The sequence below is a fragment of the Bombina bombina genome, chromosome 3 (assembly GCF_027579735.1).
Source record: "Bombina bombina isolate aBomBom1 chromosome 3, aBomBom1.pri, whole genome shotgun sequence".
NCBI lineage: Eukaryota > Metazoa > Chordata > Amphibia > Anura > Bombinatoridae > Bombina > Bombina bombina.
In genome coordinates, this window is record NC_069501.1 from 447954399 (window position 1) to 447971502 (window position 17104).

Here is a 17104-nt window from a genome sequence, read left to right on the forward strand (position 1 = left end):
CCAAACATAAGAGAATATCTAGCACTACTGAGCCGTCCACCTCTGAGGGGTCTCCGTCCCGTGAGGTGCGTTCCCCATTGGCGTCCCCTATACCACATGCAGGGTCCAACTGTTACCCCTTCGGGGGAAATTACATGGCCGCCGGATTTTGCGGACCAGCTTGAAACGGCAGTTGCTAAGGTGATCCATGCTTTGCCGTGTTCTGCTAAGCGCAAGCATAGAGCTTTTCATAGCAGCCCGACCCAGGAGTTGTCTGTCAGATGCCACAGAGGGGTGGTACGATGAAAAGTCCCAATCTGACACATCGGAAGAGGCCCTTTCGGGGTCGGAGTCCATGTCATCTATACCTCTGGTAGCGGAGGAACCTGGTTTTCGGTTTAAAATGGAGAACTTGCGTTTTTTGTTAAAGCAAGTGCTGGCTACCTTAGAGGTTCCGGAACCCAAACTCCCAGAGGAGCCCTCCATTCCTAAGTTGGATAAGGTTTACGAGGACAGGGTGGTTCCTGTCAAGATGGCGAACATTATAAAGAACGGGTGGGAACGATTAGGTTCTTCCTTTTCCCCTTCTCAATTTAAAAAGCTTTTCCCCATTCCGGAGGCCCAGATAGAGATGTGGGGGACCATTCCCAAGGTGGATGGGGCCATCTTCACGCTCGCTAAGCACACAACGATTACTTTAGAGGATAGTTTTTCGTTCAAGGAGCCTATGGATAAGAAGTTGGAAAACATGTTACGAAAGATGTTTCAACACACAGGGTTTGTCTTTCAACTGGCAGCGGCAGGAGCCACGTCATATTGGTGCTATACCTTATTTGACATGATTGAGGGGAACCCTCTTTCGAGGAGGTGCAGGAAAAGATTAAGGCCCTAAAAAGTGGCCAATTTCTTCATTTGTGACGCCTTTTACCCTCCCGGTTTCATTCAGTGTCCTCTAGAGCTTGGATATATGTTCCCACTAGTAATAAATGAAGCCGTGATCTCTCCTCCCCTTTAGATGGAAAACATAAATTATGTTTACCTGATAATTTTATTTCCAACGAGGGGAGGAGAGTCCATGGCCCCCGCCCATATCTCCGTTGGGCGGACCTAAATTTAATCTCTTCTGGCGCCATTTATACCCTGATATTTCTCCTACTGTTCCTTGTTCCCTTGGCAGAATGACAGGGGGATGATGAGAGTGGGGGAGGTATTTAAGCCTTTAGCTGGGGTGTCTTTGCCTCCTCCTGTTGGCTAGGTTCTTAATTCCCACTAGTAATGAATGAAGCCGTGGACTCTCCTCCCCTCAATGGAAATAAAATGATCAGGTAAGCATAATTTATGTTATTATAAATAGTTATTAAGATCTTTCAGGTAAAACATTTAAAATATATCTTATAGATTTCAGACTTTTTAGTTTGCAGATCTTTTTTTTCAGTCTAGTGCTTAATTGCAGATATATACTGTGAATATATAAAACGTGCTATTTAGTTTTCTGTTATAATTGTCATGATTTAGTAAGTAATCTAAAGCACAATATAATGCTAAGACAAGTGAAGTTGAATCAACAATTTTCTTCATAAATGGAAAGAGTCCACAGCTGCATTCATTACTTTTGGCCACCAGGAGGAGGCAAAGACACCCCAGCCAAAGGCTTAAACACCCCTCCCACTCCCCTCATCCCACAATCATTCTTTGCCTTTCGTCCCAGGAGGTTGGGAGAGAAGTGTCAGACGTTTTATGTTTAGTCTCTTATGGAGGGTAGTACTCTTCGACATGGGACTGGAGTTTTAAGTAATCCTGTCAGTCTCTCAGTGCGAGCCTGGATGAAAGTTAGAGTACGGAGATGCAGGAAGAGTCTTTCTGCGAAACCATCCAGACTCATATTAACAGCTCCACAAGCAATCAGCATTGACGAGTTTCGTGTCCTGCTTTCTTCTCTCAAGTCCATGGCAGAGGCGACACTACTATCTGTCACACTTGAAGGGCCGTGTTCCTATTCCACGTTGTAGATTCCGGTAAGATTGTTTCAATTTACTTTCTTCATGAATGTACTGTACTGCAAATGTTTTCCTGTAAGGTGGCTACCTTGCGGGATTTACTAATATTGCAGGGTCTCAGTGAGTCTCCTTTTGTATCTTGGAATCCAGGGTTAATATCTCCTGAGGGGGATTATTGAGCAAGGGGTTTTTTAATAATGTTTATGTGATTCGACCTGCTTATGTGTAGTGTTACTTAGGCTCATGGATGTCAGTATATAGCAGGGTTATAATACAATTTATTTTTTAGTATTCTTTAAAATAACCCCCAATTAAAATGCATATATACGAAACAATTGAAATGTAATATTTATTCCTAAATTCTTTAAGATTAGTTAAAATTTATATACACATTGCAATATATTTATGTAGAGACTAGACTATGAATCAACTATACGCACTTATGCTGTTATAATATTCTTTACAAAGATCATAAGAGATACACCTTTACAATTAACCCTATTAACAATGAATTGCTTTAAAATACCACAATGATTTACCAGAGTATGGACCGCTAACTTTCAGACAAGTATAATTAAGCTACTTAGCCCACAAATTATTCTATATAACTCCAATTAAAAACACCAGAAATTGTATATATTATTAATGCAGACAGCCAATTTTATGCCAATTTATCTGAGCTGAAATAAACTCTTATTTATCTACAATAGTTTTAAACTACACAGGATTATGAACATGAGCTTAAAATACAAATTATGCTCTTTTAAAATTACTAACTGCAATGTGTAACTGTAGTTACAAAATACTTTTTGATTTAAATATTATATATATATATATATATATATATATATATATATATATATTTATATATTATTTTTTTTTAACAATCGCGTATACTTTACAAGATCAAGTTAAATGTTTCCGTTTTTTTCAGAATTCCTAGTTTCACCTCATATGAATAAAGGTATTTGCAATTTAGAGGATAAATGGTTTAAGCCCCAGGCAGCAAGATAAGTCAAAGAGTTAAAACTCAACAGCTTGACCCAACATACCCTTTTCTCCAACATTGGTGTGTCCGGTCCACGGTGTCATCCATTACTTGTGGGATATTCTCCTCCCCCACAGGGAAAGGCAAGGAGAGCACACAGCAAGAGCTGTCCATATAGTCCCTCCCAGGCTCCGCCCCCCCAGTCATTCTCCTTGCCGCTCTGAACAAGTAGCATCTCCTCTGGGATGGTGAGGAGTTTGTGGTGTTTAGTTGTTCATCAGTTCCTAAGGTTCGCCTTTCTGGACAATCATTACCTATTGTGGCTCTCCCATTCGGACTAGCCACTGCTCCAAGGATTTTCACAAAGGTGCTCGGGTCCCTTCTAGCGGTTCTAAGACCCAGGGGCATTGCAGTGGCACCTTACTTGGACGACATCCTAATTCAAGCGTCGTCTCTTTCAAAGACAAAGGCTCACACAGACATTGTTCTAGCCTTTCTCAGATCTCACGGGTGGTAGGTGAACATAGAAAAAAGTTCCCCGTCTCCGTCAACAAGAGTCCCTTTCTTGGGAACAATAATAGATTCTTTAGAAATGAAGATTTTCCTGACAGATGTCAGAGAGTCAAAGCTTCTAAACGCTTGTCAAGTTCTTCACTCTGTTCTACGGCCTTCCATAGCTCAGTGCATGGAAGTAGTAGGGTTGATGGTTGCAGCAATGGACATAGTTCCTTTTGCGCGAATTCATCTAATACCATTACAACTGTGCATGCTCAAACAGTGGAATGGGGACTATACAGACTTGTCTCCAGTGATTCAAGTAGATCAGAAGACCAGAGACTCACTCCGTTGGTGGCTGACTCAGGATCACCTGTCCCAGGGAATGAGCTTCCGCAGACCAGAGTGGGTCATTGTCACGACCGACGCCAGTCTATTAGGCTGGGGCGCGGTCTGGGATTCCCTGAAAGCTCAGGGTCTATGGTCTCGGGAAGAGTCTCTTCTCCCGATAAACATCCTGGAACTGAGAGCGATATTCAATGCTCTCCGGGCTTGGCCTCAACTAGCAAAGGCCAGATTCATAAGATTCCAATCAGACAACATGACGACTGTTGCTTACTTCAACAATCAGGGGGGAACAAGGAGTTCCCTGGCGATGAGAGAGGTGACCAAGATCATCAAATGGGCGGAGGATCACTCCTACCACCTGTCTGCGATTCACATCCCAGGAGTGGAAAACTGGGAGGCGGATTATCTGAGTCGTCAGACCTTTCATCCGGGGGAGTGGGAACTCCACCCGGAGGTGTTTGCCCAGTTGACCCAATTATGGGGCATTCCAGACATGGATCTGATGGCGTCTCATCAGAACTTCAAGGTTCCTTGCTACGGGTCCAGATCCAGGGATCCCAAGGCGACTCTAGTGGATGCATTAGTGGCGCCTTGGACTTTCAACCTAGTTTATGCGTTTCCACCGTTCCTTCTCATTCCCAGGCTGGTAGCCAGGATCAAACAGGAGAAGGCCTCTGTGATTTTGATAGCTCCTGCGTGGCCACGCAGGACTTGGTATGCAGACCTGGTGAATATGTCATCGGCTCCACCATGGAAGCTACCTTTGAGACAGGATCTTCTAGTACAAGGTCCATTCGAACATCCAAATCTAGTTACTCTCCAGCTGACTGCTTGGAAATTGAACGCTTGATTTTGTCTAAGCGTGGGTTTTCGGATTCTGTGATAGATACTCTGGTACAAGCCAGAAAACCTGTGACTAGAAAGATTACCATAAAATATGGAAAAGATATATCTGTTGGTGTGAATCCAAGGGATTCTCATGGAGTAAGATTTAAATTCCTAGGATCCTTTCCTTTCTCCAAGAAGGTTTGGATAAGGGATTATCAGTGAGTTCTCTAAAAGGACAGATTTCTGCTTTATCTGTCTTGTTACACAAACGTTCAGGCTTTGGTCAGGATCAAGCCTGTTTACAGACCCTTGACTCCTCCCTGGAGTCTAAATTTGGTTCTTTCAGTTCTTCAAGGGGTTCCGTTTGAACCCTTACATTCCATAGATATCAAGTTGTTATCTTGGAAAGTTCTGTTTTAGGTTGCTATTCTTCTGCTAGAAGAGTTTCTGAATTATCTGCTCTGCAGTGTAATCCGCCCTATCTGGTGTTCCATTCAGATAAGGTTGTTTTGCGTACTAAACCTGGTTTCTTTCCAAAGGTTGTTTCCAACAGGAATATTAACCAGGAAATAGTTGTGCCTTCTTTGTGCCCGAATCCAGTTTCAAAGAAGGAACGCTTGTTACACAATTTAGATGTAGTCCGTGCTTTAAAGTTCTATTTAGAAGCAACAAAGGATTTCAGACAAACGTCTTCTCTGTTTGTAGTTTATTCTGGCAAGAGGAGAGGTCAAAAAAGCTACTGCTACCTCTCTTTCCTTTTGGCTGAAAAGCATCATACGATTGGCTTACGAGACTGCCGGACGGCAGCCTCCTGAACGAATCACAGCTCACTCTACTAGGGCTGTGGCTTCCACATGGGCCTTCAAGAACGAGGCTTCTGTTGATCAGATATGTAAGGCAGCGACCTGGTCTTCTCTGCACACTTTGTCCAAATTCTACAAATTTGATACTTTTGCTTCTTCGGAGGCTATTTTTGGGAGAGAGGTTTTGCAAGCCGTGGTGCCTTCTGTTTAGGTAACCTGATTTGCTCCCTCCCTTCATCCGTGTCCTAAAGCTTTGGTATTGGTTCCCACAAGTAATGGATGACACCGTGGACCAGACACACCAATGTTGGAGAAAACAGAATTTATGCTTACCTGATAAATTACTTTCTCCAACGGTGTGTCCGGTCCACGGCCCGCCCTGGTTTTTTAATCAGGTTTGAAGAATTTCTTTCTCTATACACTACAGTCACCACGGCACACTATAGTTTCTCCTTTTTTTCTCCTAACCGTCGGTCGAATGACTGGGGGGGCGGAGCCTGGGAGGGACTATATGGACAGCTCTTGCTGTGTGCTCTCCTTGCCTTTCCCTGTGGGGGAGGAGAATATCCCACAAGTAATGGATGACACCGTGGACCGGACACACCGTTGGAGAAAGTAATTTATCAGGTAAGCATAAATTCTGTTTTTCCTCTGTGCAAGAGGCTATATCATGCCATAAGTCCCCCCTTTTTTTATATATAATCATTGCTGAATGTTTGGATACGCACCATAGATGCTTGTCTGTAATAGGCCCTTTGAGCTGAAACATTTGATTGGCCTACTGGGAACATATGTTTTAAACAGTCAATTATTTTGGCTGTCCTACCTGTTTTAATCCACTAGGGGGTGGCAGATAACCAGAAATGCAGTTTAATTATAAACATTGCTGCAGTTTAAAATATCTCACCTTAAAATGTTTATTAAATACACTTTCGTTTCCAGCATTAATAACTTACAATTTTAATATAGATTGGGTTATTTTATACTATTTTCCCTGATTATTTCAAGATTAAACATGAATATACTCCACTTATGATTTTTAAATGCATTTTTAAGATATTATATTCTATGAAAAGATTTAAAAGGATTATAATACCTTCATCATGGACTCAATTACTTTCTCAGTTATCTTAATATCACATACATACCTTGAGATCAGCAATCAGAGGTAGTTTCACATAATTATATCTATATTGGATTACTATCCCATATTAATATAAATATTGCATATCTGTACATCTGATATTATTTACAGCACCAATTACACATACACTTATTAGATACCTGAAAAATATAAGAAAAATGTTATCCATTTTGAAACAAGTTGATTTAACATTTTATATTGACTATATAGTTACTTATTAAAGTTATCAAATATTTATCTAATATGTTACTGTTAGGCATTGCTTCTCAGATCCACAAATACACATGTATGCAATTTATTTGTACAGTCTAGCATCAAGGAAACATTTGAAAATTACACAATTCATTTGATATGAAGTTCTATTTTCCCCTTTTAAAATCAAGATTTTTATTCTTATATGCTTTGAAAGAACACATGTTTTTCTGATAGCCCGTATAATATGTATTTAGTTGGTTCAGGGGCAATTAACAGGTCTGTGCTAATTACTATATTCCTGGGCTGTAGTTAGGTTCAAAGAGGACCTTACAGACATTTAGGCTCCTTCCCTGTCCTCACTAATTGAGCCAACCGTTTTCCCTTTGTTCTCACTTGTCTTGAGCAGTGAGGGGGTCTGTAAATCTATTGCACATTTTGGGCAGGAAACACATATATGGGCATACACATCTGAGGGCTCCATAATGCTAATATTTACTTTGAAGTGGCCCATTGGTCTTATCTATACAAAGGTCTACATATTTTGTTCTTTCCTGTGTAACCAAGAAGAAAGGGGGATTGGGTCTTATGGCTACAGCCCACACAATTCATGTCAAAAGGAGACATTAGCTGATCTAAAATACCAAAATTTATTTGATACATATGTAGTTTATTTAACGCTATTTACAGATACCCTGACATGGCTTTGTGGAAACCTTATGGGCCTTTGGAAGTGACGCGCCCTTTATGGTCGGGCGCACTTTTTCATGGACTCTGCAGTTCACCTTGTGACCGGTTGTGGTTATGTTTTTGGCTCCCATTTCCGCATTCCTGAACTTGTGACGACGGAGAAATTCTGGTCCGCTGGTGTCTGGTTTCTAGGAGGTGGTGAGTGCCCCAGCCATTATGGGTGTCATGTGCCGTTTAGATTTTTCTTATTTGGTCCATCTTTTTGTATTCAATATCCCAGTTATGGTGGATTCTGATGTTGAAATTGTGGAAGTTTCAGATTCTACTTCTTGCGAAGAATGCAAATTGGCCCCGATGACACGTCAGTCAGTTATGTTCCGTAGGCCGTCTTAGAGTGCCCAATTCCTTGGGATCGGGGAATCAAGGGGCCGCTGAGCCATCCGCCTCTGGGGGTTCTGTCCCCCGAGTGGCGAGTTCCCTACCGCTCCCTACTACTACACGTGCAGGTGACCCAGATTATGCTTATCCTTCCCTGGATGGTGGCCTGTTCCCTCTGGAGGTTGCGGCTCATTTTCGCATTAACATACTTATGGCGATAGGGCATCTGCAACTTCCAGAAGTATGCTTGCGATTATGTCAGTGTTACGTTGACCCGGGCCCCCCGGGCATGGGATGGCCTGTTCAGCTCTCCGGGGGAGCAGAGGTGTGCTGTGATTTTTGTTATAGACTGGTGCGCCTTCGTGTTCTGCTAAGGCACGCTTTGGCATTGTTGAAGGATCCCATTCTTAAAGGGACAGTATACTGTAAAATAGTTTTTCCCTTAATGTGTTTACAATTGCTTGTTTACCAACTGTAGAGTAAAAAATGTATGAAAATTAGCTTTTTAAGGTTTATTTCTGTATATTAAAGCTCTGATTTTGTGTTTTGAAGCCACAGCCTAATAAAATAGGTTGAGCTTGTAGGTATAATCAGATCTCATTACTGTATCACATTGTGCACATATACCTGCTTCTTTATCTTATATCTGTCCTTAAACAATCACCAGTACTTTGAGAGAACAATGGAAAATCAACATTTTATTACCTTATCTCTGCTTTATCACATTGGGAGTGTAATTTCTTCTGCTGGCTGTGTTTACAAAGCTTATCTATAGCTGGTACGCGCGGCCACAAACTTTCAGAATAGGTGGGGATACCACATGCTAAATTAACAATTTCAAATGCCAATATAAGGGCAAAGGAGCTACTTGTAAACAATTTAATACACTCCAGCAGGTAAAGTGGATCATTGGGAACAAATTAAAGGGGAGAAATTTTTTGAGTAAACTGTCCCTTTAATGGCTATAGGAATCCTCAGTTTTCTACTTTGAATAGCTCTCAGAATTAGATATAAGGGGATAAAGTAATATTCTTATAGTCTTGTTTATTGAATATCCTTTCCTCCTTTCCAGTTTTGAGCTTGGAAGAACAGGGCCCCTGTTGGGCTGGTTCTGCGGGTGTGACTGTTCTTGAGCGATAACCTACGGGTTGCCTTTTCTTTATTTTAGTCCGGTTGATGATTTTTCTTTGATTTAAAGCTCATGTTTGTTATATATTTCCTTCGGGAATTTTCTTTCCTGGAATCGATATTCGCGACTTCTTGGTCGCACTGTTTACTTCAACAGAAGTTTGTTCTAGGGACATGTTTAGTCCTATGTTTGTCTGTTTGTTGTTTCTCCCTCTCTGGGGGTGAATATTTGCAGCCTTGACGGTTATGGCCCTGGTTGCAGGCTGGTCTTGCTAGGGTTCAGATCTTCTGTCTTGTGGCCTATTTCAGACATGTGGCGTCCTGTTCTACCTGGCTGGTCTGATTAAGGCGCTGAGTGCTCACATTATTTGTTTTCTTTTGTTTTTCAAGTTTCAGCTAAGCATTCGGAGAGGTCCATGAGGCTTGGAGGATTGGTTCAGTCCTCTTTTAGCTTTTCGAGCTGGTCGACTGAAACTTGGTAGAGTTTGTCTGCGTCACTTTAAATTCCAACAAATATTGTAATCAGAGTGTTTCCTTCCCTGCGTGGGTTAATGGTTTGAGACTTTAAGGCCTCCTTACTGCTGGCTGTTTTGACTTTCAGGGGCTATTAGAATTGTCCTTTTTGGACCAGTTCCTTTTTGAGGTACTCTTCCTTCGGGTTGAGACCTTTTGGACTTTGTCAGTTTTCTCCTTCGCGGTTTAGGCTGCCTTTATGGGAGGTTCTGGCTTACTCCCTACTTCGGGAGTGAGTAGTTTTCTTATCAGGGATGATAGGCTGTTTGGTTTGCTTATCCAGGCTCCGCTTAGGGTTTTTTTCCGGGGTTTGGGATGCTGTGCATTGTTTTTCCTTGGGGGTTGTCCTCTGGTTTCGTACTCTGAGAAAATTATGGAGACTAGCCTTTGTTCTACTCGGGTGACTTTGTCCTCGATGTTTCCCCTTGTTCTTGGAAGTCTTGGTGTCATTTTGAACGCCTGTTGGGCTCTAGAGTCTCAGCATGACTTTGGGGTGCCCTACCTCCTTTGGAGTGTTGGACTTATGCAAGAGATGTTCTCTTCCTTTTGGGTTGGGACTTGCGAGTGCATCTTGCTCCTGTTTTTCGGGTTAGTCCGATTATTCCCCTGTGCTTCTGTTTTTATTTCAGATGGAGTTTTTGTGTTCCCTGGGGTGTTTGTTTTTAAACACTTCTGGGTTTCGGGCCTATAGCTTGTCTGGGATATTCCAGTTTGGTTTAGTGGTTAGCTCTACGGCTTCTCTATTTGGGATCCGCTGTGGGTGCTGCAAATTCTACTTAGGGTCTAGCTAGTTGAGCTGCTAGCTGCTTGGCCAGGATTCTGGGCGCTTATGCTCCTTAAAGCTTGCCTTGTTTTGAACGTTATGGGTTCCCCTTCATGGGGAGTTTTTTCTAGGTTCATCAGTGGTGTCTGGATGATTTTCATTCAGCTCATTCTCTGGCTTCATGTCTTGTACACGTGTGCTATTCTTTATGTGCTCTCCCCTTTGGGGGTGCTAGTTTTGTCCTCCCTTAGGGAGGTGCGGTTCCCTTTTTCTGGAGGGTGGTTGTCCTGTCCTGTGTGCAGGAGGTTGGAACAGGTGTTTTTATCCTGTTAAAGGTGGTCCGTTACATCTGTGGAGATGCAGTCTACTGGTTGAGCCTGTCATTGAGTATCATGCTAGATCATTGGGTTTTACTGCCTTTTTCTGACCGTTGCTATGGGGTTCTCTTCAGGAGTACCTATTTATAGAAGCTATTTGGGTTGTCGCCTGAGCTTTGTCAGGGTGGCGGTGTCCATCCCATTTCACCCTTTTCTTGGGTGCTGGTGTTTGGGGTCCCTTCTGTATCCCTATTTTTTTTCTGACCTGTCTGTTGCTTGGGCTGGTCCGGTGTGGAGCAGGATCTGAGATCTGTTGTTCCTCCTCTGTCATGGGAAATATGGTGAGCCTCTGAGGTTTCTGTGCTTCTCTCTGTTTAAGGTCTGTGTAGGTCTGGCAGGTTTTGGATAGCCTGTGGTGTGCCCACTGCTTAGTGGATGCTTAGCGGTCTGGTGGTTAGTGTTTATCTATCTTCAGCCACTCTCTTCTGGCCTACAAGTATTTACTTGCCTGCAAGTATTGTATTTTATTTCAGTGTCATCCTGGTATGACAGCAGCATGTGTTGACTCAGGTGTTTGTTTCTCTGGGTTTGTTGCATGTGTTCGGTTTCTGAATATTTCGATATTCTGTTGCACTGTGTTTAGGAGAAGTTTTCTTCTCTGTTTTTGCTTCCCAGTCTTATCCTTGTGGTTTCTGTTTAGTCTGGGGTCTGGGCGTTGCCTTCCCTTGTTTTCAGAATCCGCTTAGATCCCTGTGAGCTTGGCTCTATTCTTGAGGGTTTTTTCCTTTTATTTTTATTTGGAACTTCTGATACCTTTTTAGGATCTTCCGGGAATCTTTGATGGTTTCATTCTTATCCTCTCCTTTTTGGAGTTTTGGTTGTTATTCCCTTTTTAAAGTAAGGGTTGTGCTGTCAGGGGACCGACTGCTGGGCAATGGTGTCCTGGAGGAGTGTTGGCTCAGTCGGGTCTTATTTTTACGGTCTCTAGCTAGGCTTGTGGACTATCTGTGGGTTAGTGTCCTTGGGGCCTTTTCCTTTTTTCAAGGTTTTTTCTCGGCTTCGGACGAAGCAGGTTTTTTGTTCGGTAGTGGTTTTCAGGCCTGGTGCCCTCAGAATGGGCCGCCTTTTGTACCCTCCCGTTTTTAGCATTCAGTGTCCTCTATAGCTTGGGTATTGTTTTCCCAAAAGTAATGAATGCAGCTGTGGACTCTTTCCATCTGAAGAAAATAAAATTATCAGGTAAGCATAATTTAAGTTCTCTCTGCAATTAGGAATTGCATTCAAAGCCTCATAATGCTTAGTTATCCTTGTTCCACAAAACACATTTTTTCCATTCATGTAATGAGGTAAAAAACACAATTTAATAGAGGCCCCTGAAGGCCTCTTAATACTTAAAGGGACAATCAAGTCAAAATTAAACTTTTTATGATTCAGATAGAGCACAATTTTTAACTTTCCATTCACTTCCATTATCTAAATGTGCACACTATTTTTATATGCACACTGTCTCTGGCACCAGCATGTACAAGATTCACAGAATATACGTATATGCATTTTCTTTGTGATTGGCTTATGGCTGTAACATGATGCATTATGAAGAAAAATTTAACTAACCTTGAAATTTGTCAGAAAACAAATCTACTAATTTCAAAATCAAACTAAGTGCTTATGCATTTTTTCTTTATTATGCATTTACTAATTATGATATTTTACTGTGCTTAGTGATCCTTTAAGAAAAGAAAAATTATTCTGTACATAATGTTAAAAAATAGTTCCATACGTTATGGGGAAGTTCGTTTTTGTTGTTTTCCCTTTTCCCAAAATTATTACTAATACCAATTAAAGATATCTGTTTTTGTTTATAAATATATTAGAACTTTCAGTAAGATATGAAAATGTGTCTAAAAGATTTCAGACAAAATATATGAATGGAAAATCTGCTAATATATAGTAATGCAGTCTCTGTTCAGAAGTACACGTTTCATCCAAAATTAACAATAAATAATTTCATCCTGTTCCTAGTTGTATCTTGTCCAGAACCAGAAGTTCCCAATTCAGAAAGAGTGACGGGTATTTCTGGTCCATACATAGTAAACTCTCAGGTGTCATTTAAGTGTAAGAGTGGTTTCACCATTAAAGGATCCAACTCTTCAACATGCGGTAATGATGGTCACTGGGAGCCACGGTTACCTGAATGCCTTAGTAAGTCTTGTGGCTTTATTTCTATAAGATTTCTTATATAGACCCCCATTCCATATGTTGTGCAAACACAGATTCAACTTCTAATCTCAGGAGCGTTTCTATTTCATCAGAGTTTGCTACGAAAATTCCAATCCATTAGAAATGTGGACGTTTGATTTGGTTAAGATGCTCAAACTAAAGAATATTTCCATCTAATATGAGGAGAGTCCACGGCTTCATTCATTAATTGAGGAGGCAAAGACACCCCAGCCAAAGGCTTAAATACCTCCCCACTCACCTCATTCCTCAGTCATTCTTTGCCTTTCGTCACAATACATGATTGTTTTATTGCGTTTTTTTGCTGCGACATGTGTGAGATGTGGCTCTGGCAATGTGGAACAGTCAGGTTTTTTCCTTCATTTGAGTACTGCGCAGCCTGTTTAGATGGCGTGCTTTTTCTCAGCTGAAGGGGAGGTCCTGGTCTGGCCTAATTCTTTTCTTGACCGTCGGTTCCAGGAGACGAAAGCTTTTCTCTGTGGGCCTGGGTCATAGGAGGTGGTGAGTGCCCCGGCCATTGGGAGTATAAAGGTGCCATTTTTTTATATAGTCCATATTAAAGGTGCAAGCTATCCGCCGATGCAGATGACTCTGATACTTCGGAAGACTCTTTCTCTAGGTCGGAATCTGCGGCCTCTAAACCTTCGGCTGCGGAGGAACCAGACTTTAGGTTTAGGATGGAGCACTTACGCTTTTTATTGAAAGAGGTGTTAGCTACTCTAGAGGTTCCGTAACCGAAGTTACCGGAGGAACCTTCTATCCTAAGCTTGATAAGGTTTAAGAGGACAGGGTGGTGCCACAGACTTTCCCGGTTCCTGTAAAGATGGCGAATATTATAAAGAATGAATGGGAGAGACTGGATTCCTCTTTCTCCCCTTCTTCTTCCTTTAAGAAATTGTTCCTGATTCGCTGCTAGAGTTGTGGGGATCTGTCCCTAAGGTGGACAGAGCTATCTCCACGCTCACTAAGCGCACCGCTATCCCACTCGAGGATAGTTTGTCGTTTAAGGAACCCAAGGATAAGAAATTAGAGACCCTGTTAACAAAAATGTTTCAGCACACGGCGTTCGTTTTTCAGCCGGCAGCTGCACTGGCGGGAGCCACTACCTATTGGTGTGACTCTGTCGGAAATGATCGAGTTGGAGACGCCCCTTGATAAGAATTAAGGCCCTTAGGGTAGCTAATTCCTTTATCTGTGATGCAAATATGCAGATTATCTGCCTGAATGCCAAGACATCAGGTTTTTCTGTTCTGGCCCGGAGGGCCCTTTGGTTGAAGTTGTGGTCTGCTGACTTGACGTCCAAATCTAGATTACTTTCCCTTCCATTTAAGGGAAAGGTTCTTTTCGGTCCAGGCCTGGACTCTATCATATCCACGGTCACAGGGGTCAAAGGTGCCTTTCTACTGCAGGATAAGAAGAATAAACCTAAGGGTCCTAATTTTCATCCCTTTCGTTCGGACAAGTCCCAACGACAGCAGCCTGCCGCAAAGCCTGAGCAGTCCAAGGGATCTTTGAAGCCATCTCAGTCCTGGAAGAAAACCAAACGGAGTAAGAAGCCCACCGAGACCAAGTCGGCATAAAGGGGCGGCCCCCGATCCATCTCTGGATCTCGTAGGGGGCAGACTCTTTTCGCAGAGGCTTGGATGAGAGACGTGCAGGATCCTTGGGTTCTGGAGGTTATTGCCCAGGGTTACAGGATAGGTTTCAAAACTCACCCTCCCAGGGGACGATTCCTAATGTAAAATCTATCGTCAAAACCAGAGAAACAAGATGCTTTTCTAGAGTGCATGAGGGATCTCCTCTTTAGGAGTAATTGTACCGGTACCTCTAGCAGAAAGGGGTCTAGGGTACTATTCAAACCTTTTTGTGGTACCAAAGAAGGAGGGCATGTTTCGCCCAATTCTAGACCTAAAGTGCTTAAACAAGTTTCTGTCGGTCCCATCATTCAAGATGGAGATAAGGTCTATATTGCCCCTAGTTCAAGAGGGTCAGTTCATGACTATGATATACATGAAGGACGCCTACCTTCATGTGCCAATACACAAGGATCACTTCAAGTTCCTAAGGTTCACCTTTCTGGATCAGCAACACCCCATCTTTTTGGCTGAGGAGCATGATTCGCTTGGCTTATCAGACAGCGGGACATAAGTCTCCTCAGAGGATTACGGCTCACTCAACTAGAGCTGTGGCTTCTTCTTGGGCCTATAAGAATGAGGCCTCTAAGGAGCAGATTTGTAAGTCGGCTACCTGGTTCTCCTTACATACTTTTTCAAAGTTTTACAAATTTGACGTTTTTGCTTCGGCTGAAGCAGCTTTTGGGAGAAAGGTTTTGCAGGCTGTGGTGCCCTCAGAATAGGGTCCGCCTCTTTTACCCTCCCAGTTTTCATTCAGTGTCCTATAGAGCTTGGGTATTTTTTCCCCACAAGTAATGAATGAAGCTGTGGACTCTCCTCGTAATTAGATGTAAAACATAAATTATGCATACCTGATAATTTCATTTCCATCGTTACGAGGAGAGTCCAAGGCTCCCGCCTGGTTCTCCATTGGGCGGACCTAAATTTCTTTTGTTTTTCTTCTGGCACCATTTATACCCTGATATTTCTTACTGTTCCTTGTGCCCTTGGCAGAATGACTGGGGGATGAGGGGAGTGGGGGAGGTATTTAAGCCTTTGGCTGGGGTGTCTTTGCCTCCTCCTGGTGGCCAGGTTCTGTATTTCCCACAAGTAATGAATGAAACCGTGGACTCTCCTCAAAACGATGTAAATGAAATTATCAGGTAAGCATAATTTATGTTTTTGTTTGTGTAAACACCTGAAAAACTTAAAAGAAAAAAGTTTTTCTCATGTGTTTTGTAGGAAGATTTGACAGGGTTTGTCCCCTTTCCCAACATTGCTACTAACATCAATTAAAAATATACTAGTTATTGAGAATTTTCGGGTAAAGCATTTAAAATGTATCTCATAAATTTCAGACATCATATAGGAATAGAAATCTTGTATAGTCGCATAACCTTTGCTCAGTACACAAGTTTCAACAAAAATAACCCAATTTTTTTCCCACCCTGTTCCTAGCTATAACCTGCCCTGAACCAGAAGTTCCTAATTCAGAAAGAGTGACGGGTGTTTCTGGTCCGTACATAGTAAACTCTCAGGTGTCATTTAAATGTAAGATCAATTTCACCATTAAAGGATCCAACTCTTCAACATGCGGTAATGATGGTCAGTGGGCGCCGCCGTTACCTGAATGCCTTAGTAAGTCTCAAGGCTTTATTTCTATAAGATTTCTTATATAGACCCCCATTCCAATGTGTTGGAGTGTTTTGTGCAAAAACATATTCAACTTCTTTTCTCAGGATCTATTCCATTCAGACTCTAGGCATAATTGGTGCCATTCCAAACCATTAGAAATGCGGTTGTTTTGATTTGGTTAAGAAGCTCAAACTACAGGATTTTTTTCAAACATTTTCTTTGCGTAAACACCTAAAAAAAACTTTAAGAAAAAACGCTTCTCAGGTGTTTTGTAGGAGGTTTTGACACTGTTGTATTTAACTTTTACCAAAACTGCTTCTAGCACCAATTAAAATAAATAAAATAAAACAAAAAATATATAGATATAAAATCTGTGAAGTAGCCTGGTGGGGGCAGTTTAATATTTTCTATTATATCATTTTCTGCTATCCAAAGGGCAAATGTATTGCATGATGTTTGTGTGTGTGTGTATGTATATGTGTGTGTATATATATATATATATATATATATATATATATATATATATATATATATACCGTAATAATTTCAATACTTTATTCTCAAGTTAACGTTTTCGGGGTTGCCCCCGTCCTCAGACCAACAGAACACATACAAAACTTACCTATTTACCAGGAAACCCATCACCATGTAATCTTGATCAGCTGTGCCCCTGCACGTCTACCAAGTGCAACTGCGCATGCGCAAACATGCTACGGAACCCAGCTGAGGACAAGAATAGCCTCAAGTAAAACCGTCACCATAGCAACATAGCAACACCACGTGAATAACATCAGCAGGTTAAAAACAAACATGATCGCCAATAGAACCCATCGTGCCTTATTGCCAAATATATGTACTATGCCAATACAGATGAGGAGCAGCGTAATACAAAACAACCACTTCCTAAAGACACGGATATACCGCAGCCAGCCAAACGTTGCCTAGCAACCAAATGTCAATACAAATCCTCTTCTTTCAATGTGACATTCACTGAAAAAGATACCATACCATATACCGGTCACAGCACATTTGCATGGGTCACAGCATTATTTACA

The 17104-nt window shown here is 41.9% G+C and overlaps 1 protein-coding gene across 4 annotated transcripts in view; it reads left to right on the forward strand.

Annotated features, from left to right (window-relative positions):
• LOC128653411 (membrane cofactor protein) overlaps positions 1–17104 on the forward strand; it is a 226810-nt gene that overhangs the window by 142644 nt on the left and 67062 nt on the right. For 2 of the 4 annotated variants that reach the window (XM_053706676.1, XM_053706678.1), the window contains exons 9-10: positions 12586–12765; positions 15873–16052. In XM_053706676.1, coding sequence (XP_053562651.1) covers positions 12586–12765; positions 15873–16052 — 360 coding nt within the window. The remainder of the gene's footprint in view (positions 1–12585; positions 12766–15872; positions 16053–17104) is intronic. The other 2 variants (XM_053706679.1, XM_053706677.1) reach the window with 2 other exon arrangements.